The sequence below is a fragment of the Peromyscus maniculatus genome, chromosome 16 (genome assembly GCF_049852395.1).
Source record: "Peromyscus maniculatus bairdii isolate BWxNUB_F1_BW_parent chromosome 16, HU_Pman_BW_mat_3.1, whole genome shotgun sequence".
Classification (NCBI taxonomy): Eukaryota; Metazoa; Chordata; class Mammalia; order Rodentia; family Cricetidae; genus Peromyscus; species Peromyscus maniculatus.
In genome coordinates, this window is record NC_134867.1 from 65,179,271 (window position 1) to 65,195,001 (window position 15,731).

The following is a 15,731-nucleotide window of genomic DNA, read 5'->3' on the forward strand; positions in this document are numbered from 1 at the left end:
CAGGCTCTGACACCAGTGACACTTGAGGAGGACCCAGGAGCCTGTCACCAAGCAGTATGGCTTCCTGGCAAGCCTCGGCTCTCGGTGACTTAGTGAAGAGATGCTCATTTGTCATAGTCTGGAGGCAGGCGCTTCAGCTCTAGTGTGGGGAGACTGGTTCTGGGAGGCCGGGGGAGCACTCTCGCCTCACCCTGCCTTTCCAGCTCGCTGGTGTTCCCTGTTCATGCCTCATACCTGCAGCATCCCGGACTCTTCCTCCACACAGAGTCTCTCCAGCTACAGACGGCTCCCATTTCCTCCTCTCCTCAGCACACCTGTCCCCCTGGACCCGCCTCTGCCACCGTGGGCCTCCGCTACGCTGTTGACCCTATCTCTACATAAGTCCACATTCTGAGGTGCTGGGCGGACTCCAATATCTGAATTTGGGGCCCAGTTTGAACTGTAATAGCGGTTTATCAGTTGGTCTTGGTAAGAGGGGTCTAAGTGAGAGTGAGCAAAAATGTCTAATTTCATAACTGCCCTTTCACCTTTCACCTTCCTCTGAGATCATTTCTGTGGCATGTCTGTGGGAGTTCCTTCAGTCTTTCTGTGATGAAAGCCCACACCCCAGTGTATCCTCTCTTTAAGAAAATGTATTCCAGCCGGGCGGTGGTGGTGCACCCCTTTAATCCCAGCACCTGGAAGGCAGAGGCAGGCGGATCTCTGTGGATTCAATGATAGCCTGGTCTACAGAGAGAGTTCCAGGACAGCCCAGGCTACATAGAGAAACCCTGTCTCATAGAGGGGAGGGAGGGAGGGAGGGGAGGGAGGGAGAGAGACAGAGACAGAGAGACAGAGACAGAGAGAGACAGACATAGAGACAGACAGAGAGGGAAAAAAAGAAAATGTATTCCATGCCATTAGCGTCCAAAGTCTGAAGCCCTGGCTGGGGACCGAGGGTCTTCTCTGTGGCACAGACTGAAGGAGCTGAGACAGCAAAGAGTGGGGCTGGGGATTTAGCTCAGTGGCAGAGCGCTTGCCTAGCAAGCGCAAGGCCCTGGGTTCGGTCCTCAGCTCTGGAAAGAGTTCACACTCAGGGTGGCCCCTCCTCCTCCCCTGGGTTTGGCTAGTCCCTCATTACATCATCTACCAAGCTTGCTGCTGCCCTGCTGCTCCTGCCCTGTTGCTATGGGGACCTTACATTCCTGGCCAGAGGTTCCAGGGCAGAGCCCAGCCTGGGAAGGGACCCGTGGGAAATGCTTGAAAGCTTCAGGATGTAGAAAGGAACACTTCCCCAAAAACAAAGGAGGTGAGAGAGAGCCTTGCCAGCATGTGGGTTTCACTTCCTGGTTGGACTCAGGCTGGCATGAAGGACGTCTGATGTCACAGCCTTGGAACTTTCTGTTTCTGAGCAGTATGCACCCAGGAGTGTCTAGTCAACAACGCTCTACATTATGTTTTCTATCCCACTACACTCTAAGCTTCCCTTAGCATGCCATCTTTTCTTGGGCTGTTTTCCTAGAGATGGATTCCTGGGACAGTTATCTTTGAGCTTTAGCACCAGTCTTTCCAAATGTACCAACATGTATTTCCCCACCACCTGGGCATCCGTTGTTGAGTTACACATGTCCTGGTTGGGTTTTTGTTTTTGTTTTTCAACTGGATGAAACACTGGTAAGAGGAGCTTCACTTGAGAAAATGCCTCCATCAGGCTGGCCTGTAGGCAAGTCTGTAGGAATCCTCTCGACTAATGATTGATGGAGGGGGGCCTGGCCCACTGAGTTGGTGCCACCCCTGGGCAGATGGACCTGATGGTGTAATTAGGCCGATGAGTCTGTGGAGAGCAAGCAGGTAAGTAAGCAGCACTCCTCTCCGGGCCATGCTTCAGTTCTTACTATCAGGTCCTACCCTGACTTCCCTTCAGGATGGACTAAAACTGTAAGCCGAAATGAACCCGTTCCTCTCCAAGCTGCTTTTGGTTGCTGTGGGATGATGCTCTTGTACACTGGTTTAATAAAACACCGATTGGCCAGTAGCCGGGCAGGAAGCGCAGGCGGAGCGAGCAGTGGAGGAGAATGCTGGGAAGAGGAAGAGCAGAGTCCAGAGTTGCCAGCCAGATGCGGAGGAAGCAAGATGTGAGAGCAGAACTGAGAAAAGGTACCAAGCCACGTGGCTAAACATAGATAAGAATTATGGGTTAATTTAGGGGTAAGAGTTAGTCAGTAATAAGCCTGAGCTAATGGCCAAGCAGTTATAATTAATATAAGCCTCTGAGTGATTATTTTGTAAGTGGCTGCGGGACTGTGGGGCCGGGCAGGACCAGAGAAAACTTCCGACTACATTTGGTCATATAATTTATTACAGGAATAGAAACCTAACTAGAACCACATATAGTAATGGACACATAATTTTCACACACCAGCATTAACCATAGTACATATAACTTTATGTATGCAATAACGATAGCTTTTGACGTATAGCAGAGCCTGGCATTTTGATCTTGGTGGTGTTTCCCTTTCAACTGCAGTCCTTTCTGGGAAGACCTTCTCACGGACAAGACTCCTCAGCGTGGGCTGCCTGCCCCCTCTCCAACACGTCAAGGCAATCAGTGGTCTGTGGCTCCAAGGTCACAGCCTGAAGTGAGGTCTGTGCCAGAGCATTGTTCTGTCCAGTGGGCGAGTGTTGGCTGAAGTTCCTGTCAGGCACACTGAGGGTGAGGCCCATCTGGACACTCAGACTTCTTCCAGCACAGAGACAATGTCTTCTGCTTATAAATATATACATCTGGGAGCTGCCTGGTAGCTTAGGTCCTGTGCCCATGTCCTGTGGCTCCAAACAACCCCATCTGTGAGGAACTTGTTCACTCCTGGCACACTGAAGAGGCATTTTAGAGTCGGTATTCACCAACCTGTGGTGGATACAACAGCAATCTGCCCTTGAGGAGCAGAATCACTCCTCGGGATGCGGAAGTCTATGTGTCTACGAGAAATACCTGGTCAAAGGAAGCACACTGACTGTTGGTGCCTGGCTGCCTGGCCCCTCATGTGGCAGTCCTCTCCACCATCTCCAGTAATCTCCACTGTCTCTCAGCACCCCCACTGTCCAAGCACCTCATGTCCCAGCAACCCCCACCCCTCAGCACCCCTCTGTCCCAGTGATGGGGGAATGTCTTTCTGTACACTGTGATTTTGTGCTGCTCTGATTGGTTGATAAATAAAGCCATTTGGCCTATGGCAAGGCAGCTTAGAGGCAGGCAGGAAAATCAAAGGGAGAGACAGGAAGAAGGCAGAGAGAGACTCCAGCAAGCCACCCAAGGAGCACATGTAATGGGACGCAGGTAAAGCCGCAGAACATGGGGCGATACATAGGTTGATAGTTATGGGCTAATTTTAAGATATAAGAGCTAGCTAGCAAAAGGCTTGAGCCATGGCCATGCAGTTCTAATTAATATAAGCCTCTGTGTGTTTACTTGGGGGATGCGAGTGGGAGAGATTTGTCCTGATCACCGGCAGGCTGGGACACAGGAAATCTTCCAGCTACATCCCAGCACCCCACTGTCCCAGCATCCCACTGTCCCAGCACCCCACTGTCTCAGTACCCCACTGTCTCAGCACCCCACTGTCCCAGCACCCCACTGTCTCAGCACCCACTGCCCCAGCACCCCACTATCTCAGCACCCCACTGTCTCAGCACCCCACCGTCCCAGCACCCCACCGTCCCACACCCCACTGTCCCAGCACCCCACTGTCTCAGCACCCCACTGTCTCAGCACCCCACCGTCCCACACACCACTGTCCCACACCCCACTGTCCCACACCCCACTGTCCCAGCACCCCACTGTCCCACACCCCACTGTCCCACACCCCACTGTCCCACACCCCACTGTCCCAACACCCCACTGTCCCAGCACCCCACTGTCCCAGCACCCAACTGTCTCAGCACCTCAACGGCAGGGGTTGATGTTCTCAAGTCATCTGAGCACATGCTTAGATAAGACACGTTGCGGTCATCAGCGTGGAGAGCTGTTCCTCATCAGGAACACAGTGTGCTTGCCTTTTCTTCCAGCTCCAGCTCCCAGGGAACAGTTCAGGCCAGGAATATCTACATGTCTTCTAGGAATATTGGTGTTCAGGTAAACCGAACATCTTCCTAATCATGGCGTCTGGCTCCAGGAGTACTCAGTCAGCGATTCCCACAGGGGCAGGGAAGCCAGGGGGTCAGCTGCTGCTGCTGTGTCTCTTCTTGGAACATGTGTCTGAAATCACCTCCTGTTTCTACTCAGGACCAGACAGAATTTCCAGATGACACCGTGAAAGAGACAAGATAATTTGTTCTGGACAAAAGAAATAATGAAGTAGATTTAATTACTTCTTAGAATGCTGCCTTACTCGGGTTTTGACTTGCCTTACTGTATCATGTCTTCTTTTTCTACTTCCCAGTTGAACTCTTTGAAAGAAATCTTTTATAAATGTTTTCTATAAAAATCTGTGCATCACTAGCTCTTAGGAACAAAGGGATAATCAGTATGCGAAAGACTGTGCATGCACGCAGGACGGACTGTCTTCAGCAGCCAGCAGCACTCTATACGAGGACGCTTAGCTGATGGCATCATCGTTGGTTATCGGTTTTGAGGCTTATGGAATGTGATGTTGCTTTTGAAAACCTGAGGCTCTGTTCTACAGCTCTTGTGACCCACGGCCACATGTGCTTGGGTTGGTGGCCCCTGGAAGGGTCCCTGAGCCCATAGTCCTCCAGTCCTCATCGTGTGGGAGCTGTTGGCTTTGGGAGGAGATGGAGTCCAGGTGAAGAGATGAGGTCAGTGAGAGAACTTCCTAGAGTGGGGTCCGCATCCGTGGTACTGAGTCCATGCTGGGAAGAGGAGACATACAGAGGGAGAAGGTTGAGGTAGGAAAGAATGTAAGCACTTGGAGAAGGTAGGAAGTCAGCAATGGAGGCGGGACCAGCTCGGAGCAGGCAGGCAGGACAAGCACAAGGGTTCTCCAGACGCCCTCCTTGTGCCTCATTTCTGAGGGGAGACGCTGTTCTGACCCCGGCGAGGTTTCTTCCTTGATGGACAGCAGCAGCACAGTCTGGTCACGGCGTTTCCTATCCTCCTTGCCCATGCCCTCAGGCCTCTGCGCTGGCTGTGGGTGGACTTGCCCTCTGCTGAGGCACCGTGGGAGCATGAACTGTCTTCTGTGTCCTCACTGATGCTGCTCTTGGAGTAGATGCAGGGAGCACTCCTGGCATGATGGTGGACCTGGTCCAGTGTGGGTGTCCTCTGGAGTGGCCTGCAGAGAGGAAGAGCCAGCCCGGTGGCATTTCTGGCCCCTCTTTGACCTGCCTGCTGGCCATAGGCAGACACCTGACCGTTAGAGGATGACCCTCTGAGCAATGCCCGAAGGGCGGGCTCACTTCCCCTCCTCCTTGGTGCCAGCGGGAAAGCACCAGGATCCTCTAGGGAAGGGAACGGTGTGGCCCCCGGATTCGTGGTCTGAGCACGTGTTGTGCGGCCAGACCCCTGGAGAGCCTGGCCTTGCAGTAAGCAATAGGATGCCATGGTCTGGTCGAATTTCCTCTGCTGAAATGAATCTTTGATATCCTGGGCTTGGAACCCAATATGTTCCATGGCTTTCACAATTGCAGGGTCAAGCAGGCTGGGGGCCATTTCTTCACAGTGATTTGGTAAAGCCTCCGTGTCTTTCCTGAGCCAGGGGTGTGCTTTCACTTCACCCACTGTTGGCCTAAGCCTGGGGTTGACCGTCATCAAGAGGCTAAGCAGGTCCTGGAGATCTTCTGACAGGCCCAAGGGGACGGTGTACTTCCCTGACACAACCTGCCTCCGCAGCTCCGGTATGTTGACAGCGCCAAATGGGACCTTACCGACTACCATGAAATATAAGACTACTCCCAAGGTCCATATGTCGACCTTGGGGCCATCGTAGAGTCTGCCGAGGAAGAGTTCAGGGGCACCAAAGGAGTAGGCGCCGCAGTGCCGGCTTAGCCTTTGCCCAGGCTTGACTTGGGTGCCGAGGCCGAAGTCGATGATTTTGACTTTTCCCTTCTCGTCCAGCATGATGTTGTCTGGTTTCAGGTCCCTGTGGATTATACCTTGGTCATGGCAATAGCTCACACCGGCTATTATTTGCCTGAAGATCCCCCGGGCTTCATGTTCCGGCAGGTGGCCAGCCTTTCGGACGTACTGATAAAGCTGTTGGCCCTCAGCCAGCTCCATGACGAGGTATGTTCTCTTCTCGGACTCGATCACTTGGATAAGTGAGATGATGTTGGGGTGGTTGGTTATCATCATTATCTCTACCTCAGACCTGATTGGCTGGCACCACTTCTTTTTCCGAAGTACCTTGACAGCCACGGGGGTACCCGTGAGGCGGTGGTGGGCCAGCTGGACCTTGGCATTGCTCCCGTGGCCGATGGTCCTCAGGATTCTGTATTGAGACTGGAAGCTTTCCTCTTCAAAGATGCTGGGTGCAGGGCTGGTGTCTGGGGACTCCTCCTCCTCACTGGGTGAAGGCATCGTAGCTAGAAATCGCTGCAAATGTTACCTAAAAAGAAACAAATAAAAGAAGAAAAGGAGAATGAAATATAGGATAGTAAAACCTAGAAAAATGAAATAAGAATAATGAAAAAGGTGTGAGAAAATAAAATCTAAAAGTCTCTACTTGGGATGTCCAGTGACCACGTGGCGCTGGGACTCAGGTAAGTACGGTTCATTCTAGTTCCTTCTGGTTCTCCATTTACATTTCCAGTCTCGGCCCCAGCTCTGTAGCAAACTGCTTGCCGATGCCTCTTTCCTCCCACTCTACCTCTTTCCCTGGGAACTCCACCAAACCTTGCTGTGGACCCAGCTTTGCCCCTTTGGTGAACCTTATCAGTCCCTGCCTCATACCCAGAAACACTTTCTACCTGGAACACTGCCACCATCACCACCAACCCTGCTCCTGTGCCTTCGTCTGGCAGGGATTCTGGCAGGTGAATCACATTATACTTCCCATTCTCCAGTATGGCCTCTCCATTCTCACAGCCTAGTAACAACATGCTGAGAGGTCTCCCCTCCCTCTGCCCCCCACGCCTCAACTCCATTCACTAGACCCAGAGTCTCCCATCCCTTCCATCCCTGTCTCTCCACATCGTTTTTTTTCATTACTGCAATCTATTTGCAGGAGCCCCCTTTCCTACCACGCCGACAACTCACTGGACACTCTGACTTTGTGTCCAGGATCCCCTTAGGTCTTTGCTGGAGCCCCTTTCAGCCTCCCCCATAGCCCACCTTCACTCTTCTCAAGGACCCACCCATCTGCAGCAGCACTCTCTACCAGGAAGCCCACAGCTGTCTCACATTCCCAAGATCTAGAGAGAGCCAGGAGCAGGAAGTCCACAGCTGCCATACATTCCCAAGATCTAGAGAGAGCCATAGAAACCAAGGAACAGAACCCACCCAACAACGATTAGACCACATACTGACACCTAGAACCACCCCAATCATCCTAAGCCCTGATGCCTAGACACCAGCCCCAACACACAAACACCAATAGCCAAGACTATATGCTTTCACCAGAACCCAGAAACCCTCCCACAATAGGCCCCTAGAAGTGTGATGCAGCTGAAACATAAGAACTTCAAAATAGCAATTATCCTTAAGGAGGATGTTAATAAATCCCTTAATGAAGCCCGTGAAACACAGAGGGATGAAATAATGAAAACAGTTCAATACATTAAAGTGCAAATAGAATCACTAAAGAAAACCCAAACTGAGATAAAACCAGAAATGAAAAATTTAAGAAGTCAAACGAAAACCTCAGAGGTAAGCTTCACCAACAGTTTACAAGACATGGAAGTGAGAATCTCAGGCATTGAAGACAAGGTGAAAGAAATGGATACCTCAGTCAAAGAAAATGTCTCAAAAAATCCAGGCACAAAACATCCAGGAAACCAGGGACACCACAAAATGACAAAAATCTATGGATAATAGGAATAGTGGAGAAGAAATCTAGGTCAAAGGCACACAAATTATCAACAAAATCATAGAAGAAAATGTCCCCAATATAAAGAAGGAAGAGCCTATAAAGGTACAAGAAGCACACAGAAAAACAAATAGAGAGTACCAGAAAAGAAATTTCCCAGAACACACTAAATGTGCAGAACAAATAGGAATATTTAAAGCTGCAAGAAGAAAAGACCAAGTAACACATAAAGGCAGACCCATCAGAATAACATCCAACTAGAGACTAAAAAAAAAATGGAGGGAACTCATATTAACAACTTAACAGCACACCTGAAAGCTCTAGATTCTAGAGTCTATAACAGAAGGAAGAATTAACATCCAAAGGAGCAGATGCAAGAGACAAACGCGGTGCTGAAATCAGTAAAGTAGAAACAAAACAACATAAAGAACCACTGAAATGAAGAGTTGGCTCTTTGAGAACATCAATAAGATTGATAAACTCTTAGCCAAGTCAATTAAAGGTGGAGAGAGAAGGTTCAAATGAGTAAAATTAGAGATGAAGAGTGGTGGGAATTGCTGCAGATACCAGGGATGTTCAGAGAATTAGGACATACTTTTAAAAATATGTGTTCCAGCCGGGCGTTGGTGGCGCACGCCTTTAATCCCAGCACTCGGGAGGCAGAGGCAGGCGGATCTCTGTGAGTTCGAGGCCAGCCTGGGCTACCAAGTGAGCTCCAGGAAAGGCGCAAAGCTACACAGAGAAACCCTGTCTCGAAAAAAACCAAAAAAAAAAAAAAATATGTGTTCCAAACTGGAAAAAACTAAAAGAAATGGGTACATTTCTTAACACATATAGCCTAACAACATTAAAGCAAGGTCAGATGAGCAATTTAAATGGACCTAATAACCCCTAGTGAAATAGAAGCAGGAATTAAGAGTCTCCCAAACAAAAACAGGCCAGGGTCAGATAAATTCAGTACAGAATTCTATCAGACTTTCAAAGAAGAATTAATGCCAACACCCCTCAACTTATCCCACAAAATAGAAACAGAAGGAACATTGCCTAATTCTTTTTACAAGGCCACAATAACTCTGATACCTAAACCACACAAAGACTCAACATAAAAAGAAAATTACAGACCAATTTCCCTTATGAACATATATATGCAAAAAACTCAATAAAATATTTACAAACCAAATCCAAGAATACATCAAAAAGATTATCCACCATGATCAAGTAGACTTCATCCCAGAGATGCAGGGATGGTTCAACACACATAAATCGATAAAAGTAATCTACCACAGGAACAGATTGAAAGACAAAAATCACATGATCATTTCAATAAATGTAGAAAAGGCCTTTGACAAAATCTAATACTCCTTCATGATAAAAGTCCTGGAGAGACTAGGGATACAAGGGACATACCTCAACACTATAAAGGCAGTTTACAGCATGCTAAATGGAGAGAAAAATCAAAGCATTCTCACTAAAACCAGGAACAAAACAAGATGTCCGCTATTTCTATACCTACTCAACGTATTACTAGGACACTTAGCTAGAGCAATAAGACAAATGAAGGAGATCAAGGGGATACAAAGAGGAAGAGAAGGAGTCAAAGTGTCTTATCTGCAGATAATATGATTTTATACATGAAAGATCCTAAAAATTCCATCAGGAAATTCCTACAGCTCATAAAATGCTTTCGGCAAAGTAGCAGGATACAAAATTATCGCACAAAAATCAGTTAGCCTTTCTATATACAAATAACAAACTGAGAAAGAAATCAGGAAAACACTACCTTTCACAATAGCCTCAAAAATATTATTGGGATAACTAACCAAGCAAGGAAAGACTTGTATAGTAAAAAATCCTTTAAGATAGCAAAGAAATTGAAAAAGATATCAGAAGATGGAAAGATCTCCCATGCTCATGGACCAGTAGGATTAATATAGTGAAAATGGCCAGCCTACCAAAAGCAATCTACAGATTCAACACATTCCCCATCAAAATTCCAACACAATTCTTCACAGAAATGGAAAGGATAATTTTCAGCTTCATCTGGAAACACACAAAAAAAAACTAGGATCACTAAAAATTCTGATTAACTAAAGAATTTCTGGAGGTATTACAATCCTTGATTTCAAGTTGTACTACAGAGTTATAATAGCATGGTATTGGCATAAAAAACAGGCACGTTGATCAATAGAACCAAATCAAAGACCCAGACATCAGTCCACATACCTACACATGATTTTTGACAAAGAAGCTAGAATTACATACTGGCAAAAAGACAGCATCTTCAAGAAATGGTGCTGATCAAACTGGATGGGCTGCATGTAGAAGAGTGCAAATAGATTTGTATTTACCACCCTTCACAAAACAACTCCAAATGATCAATGGACCTCAACACAAGGCCAAATACCCCGAATCTAATAGAAGAGAAAGGGGGATTAGTCTTGAACTCATTGGCCCAGGAAAAGACTTCTGAACAGAACACTGATAACACAGGCACTAGGACCAACAATTAATACGTGGGCCTCGTGTAACTGAAAAGCTTCTGCATTGCAAAGGATAGAATTAGGACATATGTAGCAGGCTACAGAACGGGGAAACACCTTTACACATCCAATAGAAAGTCAATATCTAAAATGTATAAATAACTGGACATTAAGAAAGCAAATAATTAAAGATGGGTTATGGAATTAAACAGAGTTCTCAAAAGACCAAACACAAACGGCTGAGAAACACTTAGAGAAATGTCATCAGGGAAATGAAAACCAAAACTACTTTGTGATTTCATCTTCAACCCATCAGAATGGCCCAAGATCAATGAGACAAATGACAGCTTATGCTGATGAGGATGTGGGGAACAGGGACACTTACCCATTGCTGATGGGAGTGCAAACTTGTACAGCCACTATGGACATTAGGTGATTCCTTGGGAAGCTGAAAACAGACATACCTCAAGACCCAGTTACGCCACTCTACGTCCTACTACAGAGAAGCCTGCTCAAACATGTTCGTTGGTGTTCTACTCATAAGTCAGAAATTATAAATATCCTGGATGTCTATCAGATGAATAGAAAATGAAAATGTGGTACATTTACACAATGGAATGTTATTCAGCTGTTCAAAAGACAAAATTATGAAAATTTCAGGTAAATGGATAGAACTAGAAAAAAAATAATCCTGAGTGAGGTAACCCAGACCTCAAAAGACAAATATAGTATTTGCGGATGTTTAGCTGCTGTTAAGCCTTTGGCAGGCATCCTACAATCCATGTAACCACAGAGGTTAGGTCTAGAGCAAGGGACTAGGAGGGAAGGGACGATCTTCCAAGGAAGGGGAAATAGAATATATAGTTACTGGAGAGACAGGGAAAGACTGGAACAAAAAGATTAAATGGGATGGGAGGAGGGGAGAGGTGGGCAAGGGAGGAAATCTGGAGATGGGAAAGCTAACACCAAGGGCCATTCAAGGATTGTATGGAAACCTACTGCTGTAGAGGATTCTTAAAATATAACATATATGAAAGAAATCTAAATGGAGTCACCAAACAATGGAGGAGCCAATACCTCAACTAGACATCTTGTGCCACCAAGTGAAACTCCCAGTGCCAGGAATGGGTTACATCCAACCGAGTTGTTGGCCAAACGGGCTCCATAGAAACCCCCAAACAGCTAAAGCTATTGCCAAAGGCCTTTGGTTGTCCTCCACAAACTGATGCTGAGGCCCCATTGCTGAAGACAGCACTTAGATATCTCATTGAACATGGAAAAGTCAAGCTGGTGCCTGACTAGAGCCTTCACCCCCTACTGACTGGTGCTCATGGTACTGGAAGGTTCTCTGCATGCTCTCAGGGGAGAAAGACAACCACCAATCCACCTACAAACTCTACAATCTGTAATGGCATCCTACTTTCCTGCATGACTTGCTGGTGCGATAGCGGCACAAACATCGTGGGAGCAGCCAATCGCTGTCTGGCTGGGTGTAAGGCTGGCTCCACAGGATGAAACCCAACACTGCGTGGGCAGTCAAGAACCTGAGACTGGATATATGGACTTAGGGGAAAACCAAATGCTGTTGTTTTGCTAAAAGAACATAACAATAAAAGGACTCCTAACAACATTCCGATCTATCAGTGCCTCGCTCAGCCATCATCGAAGAAACTTCTTGCAATAGATGGGAACTAATACAGAGACCCACAATCAGACAATGTGCAGAGAATGAGAATCCTAAATGGGGTGTCTTCAGCAAACCCTTCCCCTCAGAGCTCAGGGAAACATACGGAAGAGAAGGAGGAAAGATTGTTAGACCCAGAGAGGATGGAAGACACCAAGGAAACAGTGTCTTCCACACACAGCAGGACCGACACATATAAACTCAGAGACTGTGACAGCATGCACAGGGCTTGCACAGGCTCAAGCCAGATGTGGTCCCAGTGCTGAGAGGGGGAGTGGACACAAGCTCCCATCCCTAACCCAGAAGCTGTCTCCAACTGACCACTGCTTGCAAAGGAAAAGTTAGTTTCTACAATGGCATCTCACTGAGTATAGAAACCACACTTAAGCGCAGTAACCAATAATAGATGGGTAACACAAACAAACTCCATGGTGGTGGTGTAGATTTTCTGTCTCATAACTGGTTTTTTTTTTCAAATCTTATTGGTCTTTTGCTTGTATATTATGGTTTCCAATTGTGTGTGTGTGTGTGTGTGTGTGTGTGTGTGTGTGTGTGTGTGTGTGTGTTGAGTCTCTTTCTTGTGTTTTTAATGCTTTTTTTGCCTGTTTGTTTTCTAAAGAGAGAGAAGGCATAGAGTTGGATGGGTGGGGAGGTGGGGAGGTGGGGAGGTGGGGGGTGGGCAGTACCTGGGAAGAGATGAGGGAGCAGAAACCATGATGATAATATATTGTATGAATTTTTAATAAAAAATGAAACTAAATCCCAACCAAACAACTAACCCAAATCCAGAAAACCAAAACTACACACATGAGATTCAGAAAATTCAACCCAAAATATGTCTCATAAGGCAGTATTATGAGTGAAAGCTGAGAAGAGAAAGTCACTTATAAATAACAATTAGAGCAAAAAAAGAGAAAAGAATTAGTGTAACCCAAGCAACACAAAGCAAACACATAAAGCCCTCAAACTCCAAACTATAACTGAGTTTAATAAACAACTAGACATCACAGTCCACCCCAGAAAGCCAACAGTCTCAAAAACAAGTACAAGCAGTAATAAACAGTAAGACAATAAAAACCCCACAGATAAGCAAACCCCCAAACTAAAGCAAAACAAAAAGTAAAACCATGGAACCAAAAGTGGTACAAATCCAAATATGTATAAATTATACAATCAAAATAATAATTAATAATAAATAAAAATGGGACAGCAAAATAGCAAAGAAGAGTTAGAACGAAAATTTTAAATGTAAAAATAATTAATCAAAAACAATAAGAACCCCAAAGAAAATTCTAAACAAAACCCCAAAGAAACCCTGAAACCCCAAACCAGCCAAACAAACAAACTAAAAACAAAAATAAAAAAGCCAAACATAAAAATCCGCATGCCAGAACTGGAGAGATTGGTTATAAGGTTAAGGTTATAAGAGCACTGGCTGCTCTTCCTAAGCACCCATATTCGATGCCCAGCACCCACAGGCCAGCTTACAGTCATCTGTAACTCCAGTCCCAAAGGGTCCCATTCCCTCCTAGGGTACTAGGCACACATGTGGTGCATAGATATACAGACAAAACATTCATTCACATTAAAAACAAACAAACAAAAAACAACCAACCAACCAAAAACCATGCAACAGTGGCTTGGGGGAGATAGTTCAGAAGGAAAAAGGTGACCATGCAAGAATAGGACCGAATTCAGTCTCTTGAACTCACATTTAAAAAGCCAGATCAGTCACACAGGCTCTTACTCTGAGATTGTGGAATTGGCACAGAAGATCCCTGGCAGTCACTGGCCAGTCTAGACACTTGACCAGCTCCAGGCCAGTGAGGAATCCTGCCTCAAAAGAAATAAGGTGGATGGCCTTAAAAACAACAGCTGGGCTGACTTCTGGTCTCCACACTCTTCTGCACAGAGGTACACCTAACACACACACACACATACACACACACACACACACACACACACACACACACACAGAGAGAGAGAGAGAGAGAGAGAGAGAGAGAGAGAGGGAGACACACACACACACACACACACACACACACATATGAGCAAACCTGTAAATACACACCCTCCTACACACACTGACACATGCACACATATATAGCACACATATAAGCAAACAAAAAAGTCACAGCCTCACTAGATACAATCAAGTCGCACAGGGCACCACTCCACGGCTCCTCTCAAGTCACCCAAGGAAATCCAGGCCGGGCCACAGTGTAACATCTGCTGGCTGGACCTGTCACAAATGCTCCTCGTGAGGTCATAGCAGGACCTGCCCTGGCATGGCTGGGCAGGACTCAGAGGCTCTGGCTCAGGTGGGCCATGGAGACCGGCATTGGGCTTTTAGAAATCAGGGCCCGTAGGAAGCTGTGACGTCCTTGGGTTTCTGGTTTCAACGTCTGCTGTGCCTCCCGCTCTTCCGTCCTCACGTCTGCACTCACCGCGGCACCTTTTTGACTTCTGACTGATGGGTCCAAGACGATGCCACAGCTTAACATTTCAGACAAAGCTCCATCCCTAAACTGACCCAGCAGGGAAGGACACTGTTCTCACAATTCCCCAGAAGACCTCTAGGTTCCCATCAAAAACCTGCGACAGGGCTCCTAGAACACGTGAAGCACTCGCCTCCCGAGTGTGCGGACTGGAGTTTGACTCCCAGGAACCCACATCAAAGCTGGGTGCAGCAGCACAAATCCATAAGCTTGGCATCCCTGGGGTGGGGATGAGGGGTGGAGAGGAGAGTCCTGGAAACCTGTGGGACAGGTGGTCTGGTGTGCAGTGTCCATAGGAGATCTTGCCTCACTGGGAAAAAAACGAGGACCAGTTCCTAGGGTGACCCCTGACAGCACATGTCCATAGGGGTATGTGTGCACACTCAGGCACTTAAGTGGGTATGTACACACATGCAAACACATACACACCCTCTCACACACACACTTCACAGAGGTTGGCAGGATGTATAGAAAACATGACCTCAGTCCATGTGGTGTGCAAGGCTCACTTTGGTGAGCAAAGGTCCAAAGGTGGAACAGACATGTGTAAGGACCAGGTGCTCTGTGCACACTGTGACCAGGAGGAACAGGACAGCTGTGCTGACACAGATGATATAGACTGTGAACCACAGTCAGGCCACATGACCCAGGGTGCTGTGTCCTTCCTGAACACCCAATGCAGCCGGACGCTATCTATTAAGTACTGACAGGATCAAGCCCTGGAAAAGCCTCTGCTTTTCAGAAGTGCTGTATGCAGTGCTGTGTCTACTGCTCTCCTGCTGAGGACTCTCTTCTGGGGATTTGAGTCACTCTGTAGAGGAGCTACCTGTCTGCAGACACTAAACCTGGGAGGAAAGAGCCTCATCCTTGGGGTTCGTTGCCAGGTCTGAGAGCAGAAAAGCAAAGAAACAAAAGCCTGCCACCTCTGGCCATTGTGGCTCAGCCTCTGACTTTGCAGCTGAGCTCCAAGTGCCCCGGAGTCCACACCAGCCTGAGTCGGTGACCTCAAGTTCAAGGCCCTGCTTCCTGGTTTGTAGCATCCATCACAGGACAGTTTCAGGCCAGGGGAGCTGTGGACACCATCTAGGTCTTGCTGTCACCATTTGAA

General features: G+C 47.1%; 1 protein-coding gene across 9 annotated transcripts; it reads right to left on the minus strand.

The window, feature by feature from the left end:
- Positions 1 to 2,403: 2,403 nt before the first annotated feature.
- LOC102905557 (sperm motility kinase 2B-like) lies at positions 2,404 to 14,337 on the minus strand. 9 transcript variants are annotated; one of them, XM_076552944.1, is made up of 5 exons: positions 14,269 to 14,322; positions 13,873 to 13,958; positions 10,827 to 10,889; positions 3,922 to 6,542; positions 2,404 to 2,971 (listed from the first exon to the last, which is right to left on the minus strand). In XM_076552944.1, exon 4 carries the CDS (start codon positions 6,512 to 6,514, stop codon positions 5,000 to 5,002), a length of 1,515 nt encoding a protein of 504 aa, XP_076409059.1. In that variant the 5' UTR covers positions 6,515 to 6,542; positions 10,827 to 10,889; positions 13,873 to 13,958; positions 14,269 to 14,322; the 3' UTR covers positions 2,404 to 2,971; positions 3,922 to 4,999. The 9 variants fall into 9 exon arrangements, with proteins under 9 accessions (XP_076409059.1, XP_042117856.1, XP_042117855.1 ...); XM_042261922.2 differs by lacking the exon at positions 10,827 to 10,889 and having other exon boundaries at positions 13,873 to 13,962; positions 14,269 to 14,332; XM_042261921.2 differs by lacking the exon at positions 10,827 to 10,889.
- Positions 14,338 to 15,731: the final 1,394 nt, after the last annotated feature.